Source organism: Mirounga angustirostris, unplaced genomic scaffold (assembly GCF_029215605.1).
Source record: "Mirounga angustirostris isolate CCGP_5_RB_7025 unplaced genomic scaffold, mMirAng1.0.hap1 SCAF_6, whole genome shotgun sequence".
NCBI lineage: Eukaryota > Metazoa > Chordata > Mammalia > Carnivora > Phocidae > Mirounga > Mirounga angustirostris.
In genome coordinates this window covers 24878868-24897989 of record NW_026991714.1, presented here as the reverse complement: position 1 = coordinate 24897989, position 19122 = coordinate 24878868, and the positions used below count along the sequence as shown (strand labels likewise).

Below are 19122 nucleotides of genomic sequence, written 5' to 3'. Positions count from 1 at the left end.
CGCACGCGTCACGTGCGGGGCGGCTTGGGGCACTACATTTCCCAGCTTACCTCGCGGCGAAGAGACCTAGTGGAGTGCAGAAACTTGCCCGCGAGGCCTCCTGGGAAATGTAGTTTGTGAACTCCTTTAAAAAATCTGCGCAGAGTTCCAAGGCTTTCAAACTCCTTCTACGGCTCGAATCTTATTTTAAAGTAATTCTGGAATAGAAAGATCCTTTGGAGGCTCTTTGTTCCACATGATTTCACCTGCCTAAATCCTTCCCCAGATAGATTTCTCATTATCTTTAAAGGTTTTATGGAACTAAGATTAAAAATTATTCCATAGATTCCATAAATTATTCTACTAATAGAAGCTCAAGCCTCATCCTTCATGCTCCTAGCAAACTCCATTTGCTATTTCTTCAATTAGATAGACAAACCCAGGATCTTATGAATATGAGCGCTAGCCTTTTTATTTACCATATGACCCATTATCAGTCAGGTTCAGGGACACTCGATCAAGAGACTGACCCTTAGAAAAACTCCTGCCATTACATGTCAGTTATTATCATTTGGTAACTGGCCACAGTAGTACAGGTAGAAAACGAGAGACAGTTCCTCATTCTCACTTCCACTATTTGCAGTCTATCAACTGGAGTACACTGGGAGTCCTCCTCCATCTGTTGCTGGGGTTGCTCATAAATAATCATTAAAGTACCGCTTTGCAAATGACTTAAAATTTTCAGCCTATAACTTTTCTTTTCTTTTTTTTTTTTTAAAGGTTTTTATTTATTTATTTATTTGAGAGAGAGAGACAGAGAGAGAGCATGAGAGGGGGGAGGGTCAGAGGGAGAAGCAGACTCCCTGCCAAGCAGGGAGCCCGATGCGGGACTTGATCCCAGGACTCCAGGATCATGACCTGAGCCGAAGGCAGTCGCTTAACCAACTGAGCCACTCAGGCACCCCAGCCTATAACTTTTCTGACCTTAGTTAAAGAGTTAAGGGGACATGAGTTTCATGGCAAGCAAAATAGCTCTGTTTTCTGGGCTGTTGTCAGGAAGAGAAGAGAAAACAGCAAGCCCATGGGAAACACAGCTCTGCCCAGGTCTCTTTATGATACAGAGGCTATAACTTAGACCCTCCGAGGAAAGACAGTCAGCATGGGTCTCAAGGTATTTAGCCCAAAATGTTTGTTACCCAGGTATGGGAGGTCGGGCTGGCTACCATCTTCCCAGATGCGGGTGTTGCTCATAAATAATCATTAAACTACAGTTTTGCAAATGACTTAAATTTATTTTACTGTGGCAGGAAGATTTAACGTAAGACCTACTCTCTTAACAAATTTTTAAATGCCTAATGCAATTCAAAAAATACAAATGTTTAAGTGTGCAATAGAGGTACTGTGTCGTACAGCAGATTTCTAGAATGTACTCATCTTGCTTGGGCCCATTGATTAGTAACTCCCAATTCCTCGCTCCCCCATCTTTTGCCAACCACTATTCCACTCTTTGATTCTATAAATTTGTCTATTTTATTTTTTAAAAAGATTTTATTTATTTATTTGAGAGAGAGAGAGAGAGAGCACAGAGGGAAAGTGAGAGGCAGAAGGAGACTCCCCACTGAGCACAGAGCCCTATGCGCCGGATATAGCACTTGATCCCAGGACCCTTAGATCATGACCTGAGCCGAAGGCGGACACTTAAACAACTGAGCCACCCAGGTGCCCCATATTTTTATTATTTTTTTATAAAATGTATTTAGAGAGAGAGAGCTTGCACTCGTGTGCATGCACACGGGGGTGGGGGTGGGGGTGGGGGTTGGGCAGAGGTAGAGAGAGAATCTCAAGCAGACTCCCTGCTGAGCTCTCCGGGCTGAGATTTTTTTTTTTTTAAAGATTTTATTTATTTATTTGAGAGAGAGAATGAGATAGAGAGAGAGCATGAGAAGCGGGAGGGTCAGAAGGAGAAGCAGACTCCCTGCTGAGCAGGGAGCCCAATGCGGGACTCGATTCCAGGACTCCAGGATCATGACCTGAGCCGAAGGCAGTCGCTTAACCAACTGAGCCACCCAGGTGCCCCTCTCCGGGCTGAGATTGACTGGGGGTTCCATCCCATCACCTGAGATCATGACCTGAGCCAAAACCAAGTTGGACGCCCAGGCACCTCTAAATTTGTCTACTTCAGATATCATATAAGTGGAATCATGCAGTAGTTGTCTTTCTGTGATTTGGTCATTTCACTTAGCATAATGTCCTTAAGGTTCATTCATATGGTTGCTTACTGAAGAATTTCCATTTTTATAGAAGGCTGAATAATATTCCTCTGTAGGCATATACCCCTTTTCTTCATCTATTCGTCTGTCAATGGACATTTAGTTTGCTTCTATGTCTTGGTTATTTGTGAATCGAGTTGTAATGAACATGGTAGTGCTAATATCTCTTCGAGATCCTGATTTCAATTCTTTTGCATAATTACCCAGAAGTGGGATTGCTGGATCATATGATAGTTCTATTTTTAATTTTTTGAGGAGCTTCCATACCATTTTCCAGAGTGGCTGCACCATTTTGCATTCCCACCAACAGTGTGCAAGGGTTCCAATTTCTCCACATCCTTGTTGAGAGTTGCCTTTTTTTTTTTTATAATAGCCATCTTTTTTTTTTTTTAAAGATTTTATTTATTTATTTGAGAGAGAGAGAATGAGAGACAGAGAGCACGAGAGGGAAGAGGGTCAGAGGGAGAAGCAGACCCCCCGCTGAGCAGGGAGCCCGATGTGGGACTCGATCCCGGGACTCCAGGATCATGACCTGAGCCGAAGGCAGTCGCTTAACCAACTGAGCCACCCAGGCGCCCTATAATAGCCATCTTGACAGGTGTGAAATGGTATCACATTGTGGTTTTGATTTGTATTTCCCTGATGATGAGTGACATTGAACATTCTTTTATCTACCTGTTGGCCGCCTGCATGTCTTCTTTGGAGAAATGTCTGTTCAAATCCTTAGCCCATTTTTTAATCACATTATTAGATTTATTTTTGTTTTTTGCTATTGCAAGCCTCGAGCATTATGAACACTTCCTTTTACACACATCATTTTACAGCCCCCTCTTTTTTTTTTTTTTTAAAGATTTTATTTATTTATTTGACAGAGAGAGACACAGTGAGAGAGGGAACACAAGCTGGGGGAGTAGGAGAGGGAGAAGCAGGCTTCCCGCCGAGCAGGGAGCCCGACGTGGGGCTTGATCCCAGGACTCTGGGATCACGACACGAGCCGAAGGCAGCCGCCCAACCGACTGAGCCACCCAGACGCCCCTACAGCCCCCTCTTTTTAAAAAAGCCAGTCACCACATCTTCTGATTCTTCTTTCAAAAACATTTCTCACCCACACTTTCTGCTTCATATTCAGTGTCCCTTTCCTGGTTTAGGCTTTCATTATCTCACACCTGGATCATCTTCAATAACCTGTTTATTGGTCTCCCTGATTCGAGTTTCTTTTATCTTCAATTCATCCTACACACTGACCAGGATGATTGTTCCTGCAACTGTCTAGCAAGTATCCAAACACTCGGCAAACTCCCTGAGCTGATATCCAAAACCCTCTATGCACCGGCCCCACCCTCCCTAACCAACTCTATCTCACCTGATCTCAAATGTGAATTTCCCCCTTCAAAAAGGTCAGGTTCCTTCCGCTCTTAAAAAACCCAATTTCATTTCTGACTTTGCACCTTTCCTCAGGGTACCTTACCTATCAGAATACCCTCAGGCTTCTCTTCACATACCTCTCTTTCCTCACTTCAAGTTCTCAAACTTCTGTGTGCGCAAGAATCACCTGGGGCACTTGTTAAATATGGACATTCTGATCCAGGGGAATCTTTTTGTGTAGTACTAACGTGATTCCTAGACCAGATTCCACTTTGAGAAATGCTGTTAAGACCTGACTTAAGTGTCAACTCATCCATGAACATTTCCTTTATTACTGCAGCCCTCAAAACCTGTAGCATTTACAATCTGCTTGACTTGTAGGCACCTACATGACCAATTTATAAATATCGAACTTAGAAGCAACCAGCATGTTGCCTAGTAAACAAGGACTTCAAATAGAAAATTTTGGTTTTGGGCCCTGTTTTCTGTGAGAGGAACTTCCTGAAGTTTCCCAAATCAGAAATGTGAGGAGCAAAGATTTTGTTTATTTATTTTTGTATTTATGTATTTATTTATTTATTTGACACAGAGAGAGAGAAAGAGAGAGACAGATCCTTGCTGAGTTTTTCATAACATTGATTTTCTTTTTAAAGAATCCAGGCCATTGTCTTGCAGACAGTCTCACATAGTCTGGATTGTCTGTTTCTTCAAGGTTAGATTCTGGAAGAACATTTTTTGGCCAGAGCCCTACACAGAGGATATATTCCATCACTATGGAAGCAAGCAGATGCTTGCTGGTGATGCCTACGGTATGAATCAGTAAGTACTTAGGGAAGGAGTGACCCAGCACCAGCACTAGGGAGCTTGACTTCAAATAGAAGAGCAAAGGGTTGGGGCGCCTGGGTGTCTCAGTCAGTTAAGCGTCTGCCTTCGGCTCAGGTCATGATCCCAGGGTCCTGGGATCGAGCCCTGCATCTGGGTCCTTGCTCTTTGGGGAGCTTGCTTCTCCCTCTCCCTCTGCTGCTCCCCCTGCTTGTGCTCTCTCTCTCTCTCTGACAAACAAATAAATAAAATCTAAAAAAAAAAAAAAAAAAGAAGAGCAAAGGGTTTATGTGGTCTCCAGAGCCTCCACCACTGTGCCAGGATAGAGAGGAGGAATGCTTTGTGACATGAAATGCAGACTGAAGTGACATAGCAAGTGGCCCAGCCGCATAGAGAGAGGGGAGGAGAGGGACAGGCCCAGGGAAGGGTGAGGCCGTGGGGCTTTGGCTGTCTGTCAGCCCCAAATTCCATGCTCCTTTAAATAATCATAACTTTGGGGGCACCTGGGTGGCTCAGTCAGTTAAGTGGCTGGCAGGCTCTTGATTTCAGCTCAGGTCCTGATCTGGGGGGAGCGGGGGGTCCTGGGATTGAGCCCCTTGTAGGGCTCTGTTCTCAGCGGGTTGTCTGCTTGAGGATTCTTTCTCTGCCCCTCCCCCTGCATGCGCACTCTCTCTCTCGCTCTCTCTCTCTTGCTCTCGCTGTCGCTGTCGCTCTCGCTGTCAAATAAAGAAATACATCTTAAAAATAAATGAATAATCATAACTTTTTGGTGATTGCTTTGGGCACAGGAAGCAGCTTGGTGAGATGCCTGTGACCCAGCTAAGCATTCAGGCGGAAGGCTTCACACCAGAGTCCCCTAGGGAACCCTCTAGAGAGAGACTGGTAGGCTGCTCACTCCTCCATGGGCTTGTGCCCTGAGTCTGGGGTTAACTTTGCACCTGGGAGTATCAAGGGAAAACATCAAACTCTAGTTTTTACACTTTTGTTGTCACATTTGCCTCCTTGAGGATCCCCTCCCTTCCACCCCAAATAAGGACCAGGGAAAGAAGAGAGAAAAAGGACAGAAGCTAGAGGGGAAATTTTGGTTTAAAGGAATGAGGGTGTGGTCCCAACTGTCCATGTGGCTCTGGGGGAAGTTGCTTCTGTAAAATGAAGGTGTTCCCTTCCAACACAGATGATTCTGTTCTAATTTTCTATGTCCTCTTAGCTCTGCAAGAGGGGAGGAAGGCAGGGATTATTGTCCCTCTAGGCCATTCTTAGTTGCCCACCGATAATCCCTTGCCCCTCCACCAACACTTGGAAATACCATTGTGTCCCTAGCTCTCTCGGAGTTAAACTCTAACTCGAACATGAATGAGAAGTCCTCAGGCAGGAGACTGAATGGAGGTATACACAGATCTAAAGAAGGAACGCGTTGATCTGCAGGGAGGTTGGTCAACCTCCGAGGCAGAGAGAGGAGACTCTGAGAGTATACTGGCCGCACCTCTTCCGGGCTCGGTCTGGTAGACACCAGAATCTTCAGGGAGCATCTGGCTGGCTGTCAGGTATCCCTATTGTGGAGACCCAAGGAACTGAAACAAGACCTGGTACCATTATATCTTCAAGTTATAAAACTAACTTCTCTGTTAGGATTCTAAACTCCCTGGGTGCCTTCTGACCACCAGCCTTCCCACGTAGCTTGCCCCAGGGAGCTAATGTGCTGGGTAGGCTGACATGTCTGTTGGGCCCATTTGGTCTTAGGCACAGGCCTGAATGAGTTTGTGTGTCCAAGTCAGCTTCCCTGACATGATTTCTGGATGGGAGTGAGTTTCTGAGCCTCTGAGGAGGAAGCCGGGCTCAGGGCAGGGTGTGTTCACCCAGTGGAGACGTTTCTGTGAAGACAGGGGGTCCTCTTCACTGCACAGCTTTCTCCCACTTCAGCTGCACCCATGTCACTGATGAGTAATATCCAGGACAGATCTGGGTCTGTTAACTTCTTCACTAGGTCCTTCCTATCATCCCAAACTCTGTATTCTGAGTATTTCTCTTCTCATTTTGCTCTACCACCAATTAAATCAACATGATATGATAATAATAGAAGCTTCTGCTTATTGAATCTTCTGTTGCCCAATGGCCCCACAAAGAAGGCATTATTGTCCTATTCTATAAATGGGACAATTGGGGGATCACAAGAGGCTAATTATGACCACCAGCTGAAAGAGGTGGGATTCAAATCTGTCTGTCTACCTCTAAAGCTTGTGCTTAATTGTTATTATTATTTTAAATATTTATTTATTTTTAAGAGAGAGAGAGCGAGAGAGAGAAAGCGCGTGCGTGTGTGCATGAGCAGGGGGAGGGGCAGAGGGAGAAGCTGACTTCCCGCTGAGCGGGGAGCCAGACAGGGGGCTCCATCCCGACTGGACCCCGGGATCATGACCTGAGCCGAAGGCAGAAGCTTAACGACTGAGCCACCCAGACACTCTAATTATTATTATTTTAACAATTAAGCTCCATGAGGAGACTAGGGAGACTTCCCGGAAGAGTTTTCTAAGTTGCCTTTATTCTGAAAGTGGACATGGGGATTTTTACTTATTGAGGTCAAAGAATAAGAATCTGCCTTGCTTGGAGAAGCCGCCTGGTGATCGTGCCCGGTGGGAGCAGGAGAATTCCAATGATGCCCTAGGGCATCACAGAGGATTCTGACTGCCATCTTTGACCCTGATACAGGAAGGAGATAACCCAGATTCTAAGCAGAGCAAGACATACGAATGTAGGGGCACCTGGGTGGCTCAGTCATTAAGCGTCTGCCTTCAGCTCAGATCACGATCTCAGGGTTCTGGGATCGAGTCCCACATCGGGCTCCTTGCTTAGTGGGGAGTCTGTTTCCTCCCTCTCCCCCTGCTCGTGCTCTCTCTCTCAAATAAATAAATAAAATCTTTTTTTTTTTTAAAGGATTATTTATTTATTTATTTGAGAGAGAGAGAATGAGAGACAGAGAGCACGAGAGGGAAGAGGGTCAGAGGGAGAAGCAGACTCCCTGCCGAGCAGGGAGCCCGATGTGGGACTCGATCCCAGGACTCCAGGATCATGACCCGAGCCGAAGGCAGTCGCTTAACCAACTGAGCCACCCAGGCGCCCCATAAATAAAATCTTAAAAAAAAAAAAAAGACATACGGAATATAGAAGCACAGGTGGGCACATGATGCCTTGTTCTGTCCTCCACAGCATGGGAGTTAGCGGGGAGAAGGATCAGTAGCTGCTGCGCCCCAAGCTTGGGAGTGGTTCCCCCAAGAGTACCTCAGGCCTCGGGGACATTCCTCCACCCCAACCTTCCTGAACCTAGACAGAAGGACAGTTCGGATTTTGGCCTGGCAATCAGGAGATCTTAGTAAATATTTCATATTTGACAAGGCATTTATTCTTTTGAAGCTTTAGTTTTTCTTTCTACAGATTTCTTTTTTATTTTACATATTTTTTTTTCAAATTTAAATTCAAGTTAGTTAACATATCGTGTAGTTATTGTTTCAGGAGTAGAATTTAGTGATTCATCACTTACATCCAACACCCAGTGCCCTTTACATCAAGTGCCCCCCTTGATGCCCATCCCCCAGCCACCCCCACCGACTCCCGTCCAGCAACCTTCAGTTTGTTCCCACAGTTAAGAGTCTCTTATGGTTTGCCTCCCTCTCTGTTTTTATCTTATTTTCCCTTCGCTTCCCCTATGTTCATCTGTTTTGTTTCTTAAATTCCACGTGTGAGTGAAATTACATATTTGTCTTTGTCTGACTGACTGATTTCACTTCTTTCCACAGGCTTCTAACTCCTAAAAACCAAACAATTCATTTCTGAATAATTTGTGAGGTAGTCAACAACTTGGGTAATGTACTTGAAACACGCATGTGACAGTCCATGGCAGAATCAAGGACAGAAAAACATGTGGTTGTTCCGGGCCGACCGCAGTCTGGAGCATCCTTAAAGCCATGGTCTCTATCTACTTGTTCAACATTCCTTTGATAGGAGTTAAGAGAAGATAATTTCTGTAATGTTCAGAATAAGGGATTTTTTTTTGCCATGCACTGAGTATGACATGACATTTAAACTTATTTGGAATTATTTTAACTGTTTAAAAAAAGTCACCAACAGCTCGGCAGTATTAGTCCCCCCACACTTAACTAAACATGAATATTGCCATAAAGTCTTTCAGAGTATGGTTAAAACAATCTTTTCTGGCTGGCCAAAGTGTTCTCACTTTTCTGCAATTTCTGTTTTCTTTCAATTTGTTTGTTTGCTTGTTTTTAATTTCCCGAAGCCAGTCGTTTTCTTGGGAGCCACATGAAAAGATTTTCTTTCTAGATAATGTAATAAAATGCGGTATAGTGCGCTAAGCAGCACGATACCGTCCATTAGTCGGTTTCTGGATTTTAGCTGAAGGAGAGCGGATTTTAGGAGACTGTTGCTGGCTCTGGCGGATCTTGGGGTTGGTGTTGTTGCCTATAATTATGTTGCAAAGATACCATCAGGGATAGACTGGCGCCTGGGAGGCATGTTTTTAAATGTCCACTGGAAAATATTATCTGTTTCAGTAGACAATTAACATTGTGCGGTAATGTAAGGTGTCTCATGGGCAAAACTGAGATAACAGGCACCATAGTTCTGATCATTTCAGCAATGCCTTTGTGTTCTCTATGTAAGGCACCTTGGCCAGCTAGCTCATCTGGCTCCAGGCATGGTGGGGAGGCACTGGGCTGAGAGAAACCTAGGTGTGAATATATGACCTTGAGCAAGACATTTAGCTCCTCTGAGACTCAGTTTCTCTCTCGTAAAAGGGTGATAACATCAATTTTGCAGAGTTATTAGAAAGAATATTGAAGTTGCAAATGAGGCCATTATTATTTAAAAGTATATGGTATAGTATAATATACTGTGTATGAAAACATTATATAAATAATAATTAAGCAATTATCCTCTTTCTGTTAGCCCTTAATAAATCTTACTAACATATTGCTTCTTTGAACAGTTAGTCCAAGAGCCCAGGCCTGTTATAAAACCCTGATTTCTTAAATGTTCTCACCAAAAAAAAAAAAACAAAACACCAAAGAGGGTAAATATGTAAAGTGATGGATGTGTTCATTAATTTAATGGGGGGAGGGGATCCTTTCACAACATATGCATATATCAAATCATCAAGTTCTATTTTAAATATTTTACAGGTTTGTCAATTATACCTCCATAAAGCTGAAAAAAAAAAAAAAGCTGCTGACTGAGATGAGTAATGTTCAGCTTTTAGCGTATGCTGGTCGAGGCCGTCACACATCCTGTCCTGCATGGGCAGGGGTTCCTGGCAGGGGCTTTGGAGTCAGACAGACCTGGGGGCGCGGCACTGGGGCCCTGCTCTTCTGTATCTGACATCTCAGGAACATGGCTTTGTCACAAACGTGTGTCTGTGTGTGTCTCATGAGGCCCTGTTGTCACCCACTGCCCTCCAAACTCCAGCCACATGGGACTCCCTGTGGTTCCCCAAAGCTCCAGGCTCCTTTCCCTGCTTAGCATATTGTTTCCTCTGCAAGATGCCTTTCTCTTTCCACTCTCTGCTAACTCCTATTCCCCTTGGCTTCTTCCCAGACTTCCCTGACCATCAAGACTGGGTTAGGTGTCTTTTCCATCTGCCTGCTCCCCTAGCCACCCTCCGTGTACCCCTATGGTCATCATATCGACATTGCCTTGTCATTGACCAATCCCCCACCCTTTAAATATGGACTAGTATCTTGGGGTTTAGTGGGTGCTAGGCACAGACCTTGGTGCTTTATGTGCATTCCCTCGCTGAAGTCTCCTAGCAATTGTTAGGAAAGAGGTATTAGTGCAGGTAAGGAAAGCCAGGCTCAGAGAGGGTACAGGATTCCCTAACATCACACGAAGGCAAGCAGAAGATCTGGGATCTGAACCCCGGGGCCCGTCTGACTCCAAACCTTTTGTAAGTCATTGTAAATTTCTAAGGGCTTACAGGGCTGAGCACAGTGAAGACATGTCCCCATAAGTACTCGACAGATCAGAGCTGTTATAGTTTTAACCCAACCAGATGGCAAGCCTCTGCAGGGAAGGAATCTTACCCCACAGATGCTTGCGCCTCTCAGCACAGTACCCCGACCGAGGCGGGCTCAATGTGCGGAAGGCAAGGACACCACACTGGCTTCTGGTCCATGTCCCAGGGCACCACTCATTGTTGCTCAACAAATGACTGATGTGTGTTGTTGTTGTTGTTTTTTATCACACATCTCTATTTAAGAGCTGTTTCCTTTCTGGTCTTGCTCTGGCCCCTTTCCACTTCTGAGTGAGGAGGAGGTGGGACTCCAGAGGGATGCAGAACCACCGAGGCTGCTTTTGGGTGAGACACACAGGAACCAGCAACCACCTAAATAAACGTCCTCTTTATTTTACCAAATATAATTTATCAGTTACGTTGACATTTGTCAATTCAGTTATAGTAACTATAAATAATTCTCTTAAGACACAGTTCTGTAACTTTTTAAGGATACAAGAGTAAACCAATGTTGCTCCTTGCAGCCAGGCCAAAAGTACATGCAGTCTGTGCAATCGGGGAGAGGGGAAAAGAAATGAATCTTCCGTGAAAGTCCACTTCATTTTCTTTCCCTCTCACCCCGTGGTCCTCCCTCTGCTCACATGCTCGCTCGGGGCTTGGGGCACGCCCACCTTCCTGTTTTTTCAGCAACGGAGGAGGCTCCAGGTCTCCAGGAGAACACAGGGGGGCACAGCCTCAGGGGCAGGGGCGCTGGTTTCGGTGCCTGTACAAGAAGAGTGTGTGTGTGCAGATGTGTTGGGAGGTGGAGGGCAAGCTGAAAGAGGGCCTGAGGGAAGAGCAGAAACAAGCCTGGGTTGGTGTTAATGAACTCTGCCAGCCCCGGCCCCAACTACATAGCCTCTACCATTCCTGCCAATTCGAAGACTCCAGAAGGTGGCGTGGGTGGAGTGTCTGGAGGTCCCAGCCAAGGTCTCAGGATGAGGCGTGGGGCTGGGAGGAGCGAGGGTCACTGCCTAGCCTGCCCCTGGAGGTGGGCCCTTTCCACTACAGAGAGGAAGGTCGATGGGGAGGCCGTGAGTGGAGAGGCTAGGAAAAAACCTGCATCCGAATGCTCAGATTGGCACACATGTGAGTGTGGACAGATTTCTGATCTGGTCAGAGCAACGGGGGCGGGGGGCGGGGCGCGGGACGGATGCAGAGGCTCCAGTGTTCCCCGGACCTTGCACTGGGCAGAGAAGAGCACGGCAGCCGGAGACATCCAGCCTACTAGGTCTGGATCCTCTTTCGGGTGGCTGGTGGGGAGAGATGGAGGGAAGAAAAGGTGAGGAAGTGTAGTTCAGGGAAATGAACTGCTGCTGGAGCGACGGGGCTGGGGGCTCTCGCTGGGGTCGGCACCGCACAGAGCTGAGATTGCGAGGCAGAACCTGGCCTGATGACGCAGACACTTCTAGCCAGGCAACTTTCTCCGTCAGGTCGGAAGGGGCGCAAGGCCTTTGTATCTGGGGAATGAGCTGAGCGGAGAGCTGTTTCCCTGGCCACTGGCATGGTACCTACCACGCGGTAGGCACCGTCACAACTGCTCAGGGGAAGCTTCAGACCATGCCTGCGCAAGAGCCCCTCTCGGGGAGGCGGTCTATTTGTTGAATGGGTGAATGAGGGCAGAAGCCAAGACAGAGGAAACCTGCCGTCCACAGCGCGGCAGCGGGAGTGATCTCAGGAAGTGACGGAGACTAAAGTGACCACATAAAATGTCCTTGGTGGCAGTGAAACACCCCTGGTTGCCCTCTGCCTCCCAACCATCCTCCACGTACTCGCTCCCTGTCCCTAATCTCGGAACCCAACCTGGCAAGCTCTGGGAAAGGTGGTGTTGAGAGGCAATGAGACACGAAGATTGAACAGAGATAAACAATCGGTCCTCTGGGCCCAAGGAGGATGTAAATCTTGTTAAACCTATTGGTGGACATGGGTCAACAGAGACCAGGCTCCTGCTCATTTCTTTCCAGATGTGACGATCAATGGGAAAAAGATCAAAGGGAGGGGTTGGTGGTGTTTATCAGGCAATTGGGTAAGGGATGTGTATACAATTTGAATGGTTAGTCCACCTCACTGTTTTTTGGGACAGAGGGCCGAGGATAGGGCTAGGGTTACAGGGGAACAGAAGCAGCTATCTTCTTACTAGTGCTTTGAAGTTGGTCCATTTTTAGAAAAAAGTGTGTGTGTTTTAGGGGGATGGGGGAGGGAAATGATACTCATCTCTCTGTTCAATCAAAAAGAAAAAAAAAAAGAGAAAACAAAAACAAACCCAAAAAAACCAGAGCCCACTCACAAAGGGTTTCTCATTAGGGCCATGACTGAGTTTGCTAAAGCTAAACCAAACGTCCCTAGATCCTAGATGGAAACCCCTGCCCCAACCCACCTGGAGGCACCCACCATGAAATTGCACTTGGTGATTGTCTCAAAAAATCTACTTGTACTGCTTATCTCAGTTCATCTGTCCTGTCGGAATTCTTGCTATACAAACTTGGCTCAATGTATAAAAATTCCCATTGAAAATAATGAGAATTCAGTATGAAAGTGAAGTCCTAGAAAGAGGTGGGAGTGTGGAGTGGGGTGGGGGAAGGAGAACGAAAGAAAAAATTCGAACAGAAAGTGCAGGGGGTAGGGGGAAAGGTTGAGTGACCAGGCTAGTCCCCGACATCTGTGTCTCGGTCCCCAATGAGCCAGAGGACATGGAAGCTGAGTGCTAGGAGCCCCGTGCCAAGCAGGTCCCCCAGAGCGGTCAAGTACGGGATGGAGAAGTTGTCCGGGTCCAGGCCCCGGCCCCACATCCAGTGCACCATCCAGTCTGCGATGTACAGGAGAATCAGCACCTGGGGAGACAGAAGGGCCCGGCCTATAGCCTTCCCCTCTCACCAGGGGGAGCCAGAGGCCACAGGATAGAGCACATTCATTGTATCCCTGGGGAATACGCTGCGGTGGTTCATCTTGCCACCCCAGCCACCCCTTTATGTTCCTCTACTGCACAGTCACCGCCTGGAGCGGACCATCAGCGTCCCATGAGCCCTTTGCGGAGCATGATGCTGCTACTCCCTAGGACCTCCCCCAACAGCATTACATTCTGCTCCCAAATTGACCAAGCGAGGGACTACCTAATCTAAGTCCTACTTATTGCAGCAATTCAGCCCTCTTGCCTCTAATTCTGGGTCATCCTATTCTTGGGTCACTCCAGTGCCTGCCATGTGGGCCTCTCCAGGAGCCTGGCAGGGGGCTGGGGCCTGGAGCTTGCTTTTCACACAGGGATTTCTCCTCGGAGCAGAGCGGAATAAGGACAGTGTTTGAGGCTGCTGCCGGCACAGTTGTCTGAGTAACAGTCGATTATCCCAAGCTAGCTTCCTCCTGACCCTTTCCATTCTGCTGTTGTGGGCTCAAACAATGCAAGTCTAGTTTAACATGAGCCCTAGCAAAATAGAATTACGAGTAAGTCAGCCGAATAGAAAGCAGAGAGTGCATATCAATGCAAAAGACATTTTGGATTATCTGCTGCTTTATCTGTGCCCTTCCTTCCCTTCCATGTCTACAGATCAAGAATGATCTCGATTAGCCCTTTGCTAGTGGGTGCAGGACCAGGGGCATCAACAACAGCTGGAAGTGCGTTAGAAATGCAGAATCTCGGGGCGCCTGGGTGGCTCGGTCGGTTGGACCTCTGCCTTCAGCTCAGGTCATGATCCTGGAGTCCCGAGATCGAGCCCCGTGCTGGGCTCCCTGCTGGGTGGGGAGTCTGCTTCTTCCTCTTCCTCTGCTCCTCCCCAGCTCATGCTCACCCTCTCTCTCTCTGTGTCTCTCAAATAAATGAATGAAATTGTTAAAAAAAAAAAAGGAAACGCAGAATTTCAAGTCCTGCTCTTGATCTCCCAAATCTGAATCTGCACTTTAGCAAGACTCCCATACACTTTGAAGTTGGCAAAGCACCTGATCTGGAATACCAGGGGAGAGTGGGCAGGCCTGCATCTTCTCTACGCTCAGCACCAGTCCTGACATCTGGGCTCCCTAAATGACCGCATCTGTGTGAGAATGAAATGCTTTCTACCGGTAAATCTTCAACACAGTCATTTGGGAGGGAGGTTTTACTCTTGACTGTACTTTGCAAAAACTGTGGTATGTAAATTCTGCCCGAAGAGGCTCAGATGCAGGAAATGGAGACCTTGGGGGATCCTGAAGCCAGAACTGATACCTAATTTTAGGCCAGCTTGGTGGTTCTCCTGTCTTCTCCCCGAGGCCGCCAGAGACTCTGGTTCCAGCACCCTTCATGCTGCCCCTGCCTTGCACACAGCTGCCTGGTGCTCCTCCCATGGCCTGCCCCCGGCCCTGCGTGAGGGCCAGCCCCCCATCGCTTTGCGCCCTTTCCAGCAGCTGCAGAAGAGTCCCACATAAAGAGTGTGGCCCAGAGGACTTTGGGCCATGCTCCAGGAAGAGCATGGCAGCAGCTCTCCCCTCACTGCAGCCTCGTCCCAGGGACACATGGCTGAGCCGGAGGGAGCAAAGCGATCGGGAAGAACCTCTCCAGGGCACTCAGTGCCCTGCCCTGGCCTGCCGCAGGCCTAGAGAAGACCGCAGACGTGAGAGGGGGAGCCCAGGGCTAAGCCCCAGCCGCAGGCCCTCAGCATCCCCGCCTCCGCTTTCCCCACCGAGGGCGCTTAACTCCTCTGTGCAGGGGAGTGCGCAGCAGGGCAAGAGCATGTGGCTGGTTCTCGGCCCAGCCCTCGCCCAGACGTCCCAACACAAAGCCTTTTTAAGGTTTGGGGTGAGAGGCTGGAGGACGACGAGTGGTCACCCAGAGGGGACTGGTTAAATGAAATCAGGTACATCTACAGGGTAGAAGAACGCAACCATAACAAGTCAGGGTGCTCTTCTCTTTATGTACAGATGTGGAATGATCTCTAAGATAAACTGTGCTGTGAAAACACAGGGCGTGGACAGTGTGTAGAGTATCCTACATGTGTGTAAAAAAAAGGAAAACAAGAAAAATTATATGTTTGCTTGAATAAATATAGACGAGGCTTGAAGGATATACAAGACATGGACTGCATGGACGGCCGGGAGGAAGAGGCTGGGTGGCAGAAAGAGGGCGGGGAAGAAGCGCTTTCACTGTGAACCTTTAAGAAGTTTTGAACGATGGACTGTTATTACCACTCAAAGGTCAAGTCTATGGAAACTGACAATGTCTGACAGGGCGAGTGTGGCTCCTAGGGGACGTGGGAGGAGGGGACAGTTGTGTGTCTTGACTGTGGTGCTGGATGGACGGATCGACACGGGACAGAACCGCACAGAATTACATACACACACGCACACGCACACGCACATGGGTGTGTGTAAAACTGGTGTAACTGGAGTAAGCCCTGTGGATTGTTCCGACGCTGACTGGTTGGTTTTGTGATTGTACTGAGTTAGTGAGATGTTACTGGTGGGGGAAACCGGCTGAAGAGTACATGGGGCCTCTGTACATAAATTATGCAACTTCTGGGCGCCTGGGTGGCTCAGTTGGTTAAGCGACTGCCTTCGGCTCAGGTCATGATCCTGCAGTCCCGGGATTGAGTCCCGCATCGGGCTCCCTGCTCGGCGGGGAGCCTGCTTCTCCCTCTGACCCTCCCCCCTCTCATGTGCTCTCTCTCTCTCTCATTCTCTCTGTCTCAAATAAATAAATAAAATCTTAAAAAAAAAAAAAATAAATAAATTATGCAACTTCTTGTGAATGTATAATTCTTTTAAAATTAGAAGATAAAAAAAAAATGGGCTAACACTACAAGGGAGAGAGTGGATTGTATCACGGAACGGCAAGGCTGGACAGGATCCTCCAGATGACCTAGTGTGGTGGTTCTGACACTTTTTTAAGTTGTGAAACCCTTCATTCAAATGACATTTTCGAAGGAAGCCCCAGCATGCAAAACACCCGAGAGGAGCTCTGTGGCCAGGCCAGTGGGGGTGCCCCCCAGGCCCACCTGCCCAGCACCCTACAACCACCACCTGCCTACAAACCACCACGTTGGGGCCATTCCTCTCAAATGGCAAATGTATCCCGGAGGCTCAGAGAAGTAAAGCAACTGGGCCAGAGTCACAGAGCATGTTGGTGACTCTGCCGGAACCATGGCCTGTTCTCCAGAGCCCCTGTCCCGTGTTTCTTGGCCACCCGGTCCCAGAATGAGAGGCGGCAGAGGGTGCGGCAGGCCCTCCCCGCACTCCTGCCTGCCCGTACCTGGAGCAGTGCGGCTGTCATGTAGAAGAGGATGAAGATGAACGTGAGCGTGGTGTGCCCGCCCTGCATACAGCTGATGGTGTAGAGGAACACCAGGTGTCCTGGAACCACAAGGAGGAAGAGGACTCGGGCCGAGCGAGAATTCACATCTGGGACCAGGGGAGAGAACGGGGGGTGGGGGGGGAGTGAGGAGGAGGAGCCCTGGCCCCAGAAGGCCTTTCAGGCCAGAGGTGCCCCGCTCCACCCCAGGACAGCAGGTGGCTGATGGTCTCTACCGCTCCACCCCAAGGTCCCCAGCCCCCATGGCGTCCGCGGAAAGGACAATCTTCCTGCCTGGGATCTGCTCTCCAGAGAGCTGGTGTGGCCCAGCCAGGGCCCAGCTGTTTCTAAGGGGAGGTCCCTCATTGTTGGCCCCCTCCCTCCGGGGCTGGAACGGACCAGGAGGCTGGGACTCTGTCATTACCAGGACTGAAGAAGGTGGTACAAGGACTGGGGCAGCGGCGAGGGGCTTGCTCAGAGTTCTCCCCTGGCATCCCATTCATGTGCAGGAGGGTAGAAATGCGGCTGGCCTGCACTGCCACCAGATTGCCCCCAACACCTGTAGAGCGACAGAAGTGCTGAGACGGGGCAGAGTGAGGCGTAGGGAGGGCGTGACACATTCACCAGTCCCCAGGAGAAGAGTGAGACTCCAAGAAGGAAGACAAAGACAACCCGCCCCCCCCAGGAAGTCTTCCAGGTTGCTTCTACCCTCCGGTCTATGGAGATGTGGCCATCCCACGTGCCCCTAGGGGGGCTGAGAGTGCAGGAAGGGGCACAGGCCGATCTGCACACGTAGGCAGCCTGTGCCCCTGCCGTCCCACACAACCAGGGCGACAAGGCCTTGCCCTGCCCAGCCTCTCTCCACAGCTCTGAGCAGACCCAAGCTCCTGTGCTCGTTCTAGGAGCCAAGTTCAAGTGTCGGGTTTGAGCTCTGGACTCCGGTGCCTCTCCTAGGAACCGTGCTTGTTGTTGTTTACCCTCCCACCCCCGACCTCGACCTCTTCCCTGCTCTTCGCAGCCTTGCCTTGAGCTCTGAGAGCCTGACCTACAGACCGCATCACCCATGCTCTGCTGCTCCTCATCGGGTTTCAACAGGAGCCAGCAGGACACACTCAGAGAGGGTGGAAGGAGAGAGAGCTCAGGTATTTTTTTTCCTTATCCCTCTCTTCTTGGCAGTGGCTTACCCCTGTCGGGGGCAGAGGAGTGTTCTCTCTAGGCTCCTCTAACGTTATTTTCTCCTCTTGACCCTGGAGGACGAGGGCTTCCGGTTGTTGCTAATCTCTGGGTCCCTCCCCGGCTCCCCGCTCTGTGAGCAGCCCCTTTGATAAAGTCCTGAACTGTCTGAGCCGGATGCTCTTGCTGCCGGAGTCCTGACTGATACAAAGGCCCCACGTCCTTTTCTCCTGCCCCTCTCCTTTCCCCCGGCAGCTGATGCCAAGACCTCACCATTAATCACAGGTGTGAAGACAGCCATCCCTGCGAAGTTGGGGTCGGAGACAGTCTTGTCCAAGATGAGGCCTCCCACACTACACAGACAAAGACAAAGTGACACAAAGATCACCGACAGGTTGTATTCCAGTCCGGGGATGACAGGCCCATCTGGCCTTGGGGAGCAAGGGGCTCCTAGGGGTCCCTTGTCCCCTAGTCCTTGCTTCCTTTGCCAGAACCAGTTGCTGCTTATAATATTGAGACTTGGCACAGCGCTCCCCAGAGCAAGCTGGTGGCATGGGGTTAGGCCCCTGCCTCCTGTGCCTGCCCCCACCCCTCCCCGTTGGCTAGAGGAGCTCAGGGCGAGCAGCCCACGAGGACCGCTGTTCTGCCCACTCAGTATTTATTTCCCCTTGTGGTAACAGCACTGGGCTCTTCGCCAGGAACTACCTCTCTCAAACTCAGTCAGGTGACATCGCTCCAAGGATGGCTAGGCCCCAGCCCTATCCAATCAGAGCACCACTTCCCTGAGGCCACAGTGAGTCAGGGATAGCCATGTGAATGGATGAGAGCCAGTGAAATTCTCTGGCGGGACTCTGTGGAACTGTGAACTTCTTCCCCCCGGAGTTAGTATGAACCTGGAGCCACAGGCCATTACCCGGAAAAGCAGAGCCGAGAGATACAGAACATCGCAGCCCTGATGCCCCTGAATCCAGCTGTGCCGTTTTCGTGCCCTAACCCGGTGCATTCTGCTTTTCAAGGAAACCCACGTCAGATGGTTCTGTCACATGTGACAGAAGGACATGGAGCGGATACACTCTGGAAGGCGGTTCTTTTTTTTTTTTTTTTAAAGATTTTATTTATTTATTTGAGAGAGAGAATGAGAGACAGAGAGCATGAGAGGGAGGAGGGTCAGAGGGAGAAGCAGACTCCCCGCCGAACAGGGAGCCCGA

At 49.0% G+C, this 19122-nt stretch overlaps 1 protein-coding gene across 5 annotated transcripts in view; it reads right to left on the bottom strand.

The window, feature by feature from the left end:
• Nucleotides 1–63: 63 nt before the first annotated feature.
• Nucleotides 64–19122, bottom strand: part of SLC41A1 (solute carrier family 41 member 1) — a 32816-nt gene continuing 13757 nt past the window's right edge. For 2 of the 5 annotated variants that reach the window (XM_064593923.1, XM_064593922.1), the window contains 4 exons: nucleotides 18188–18267; nucleotides 17166–17300; nucleotides 16703–16851; nucleotides 10826–11278 (listed from right to left, as the gene is read on the bottom strand). In XM_064593923.1, the coding sequence (XP_064449993.1) occupies nucleotides 11090–11278; nucleotides 16703–16851; nucleotides 17166–17300; nucleotides 18188–18267 (553 nt within the window). In that variant the 3' untranslated portion in view covers nucleotides 10826–11089. Of the gene's footprint in view, nucleotides 198–10825; nucleotides 11279–12368; nucleotides 13323–16702; nucleotides 16852–17165; nucleotides 17301–18187; nucleotides 18268–19122 lie in introns of those variants that run through there. The other 3 variants (XM_064593925.1, XM_045876943.3, XM_064593924.1) reach the window with 3 other exon arrangements.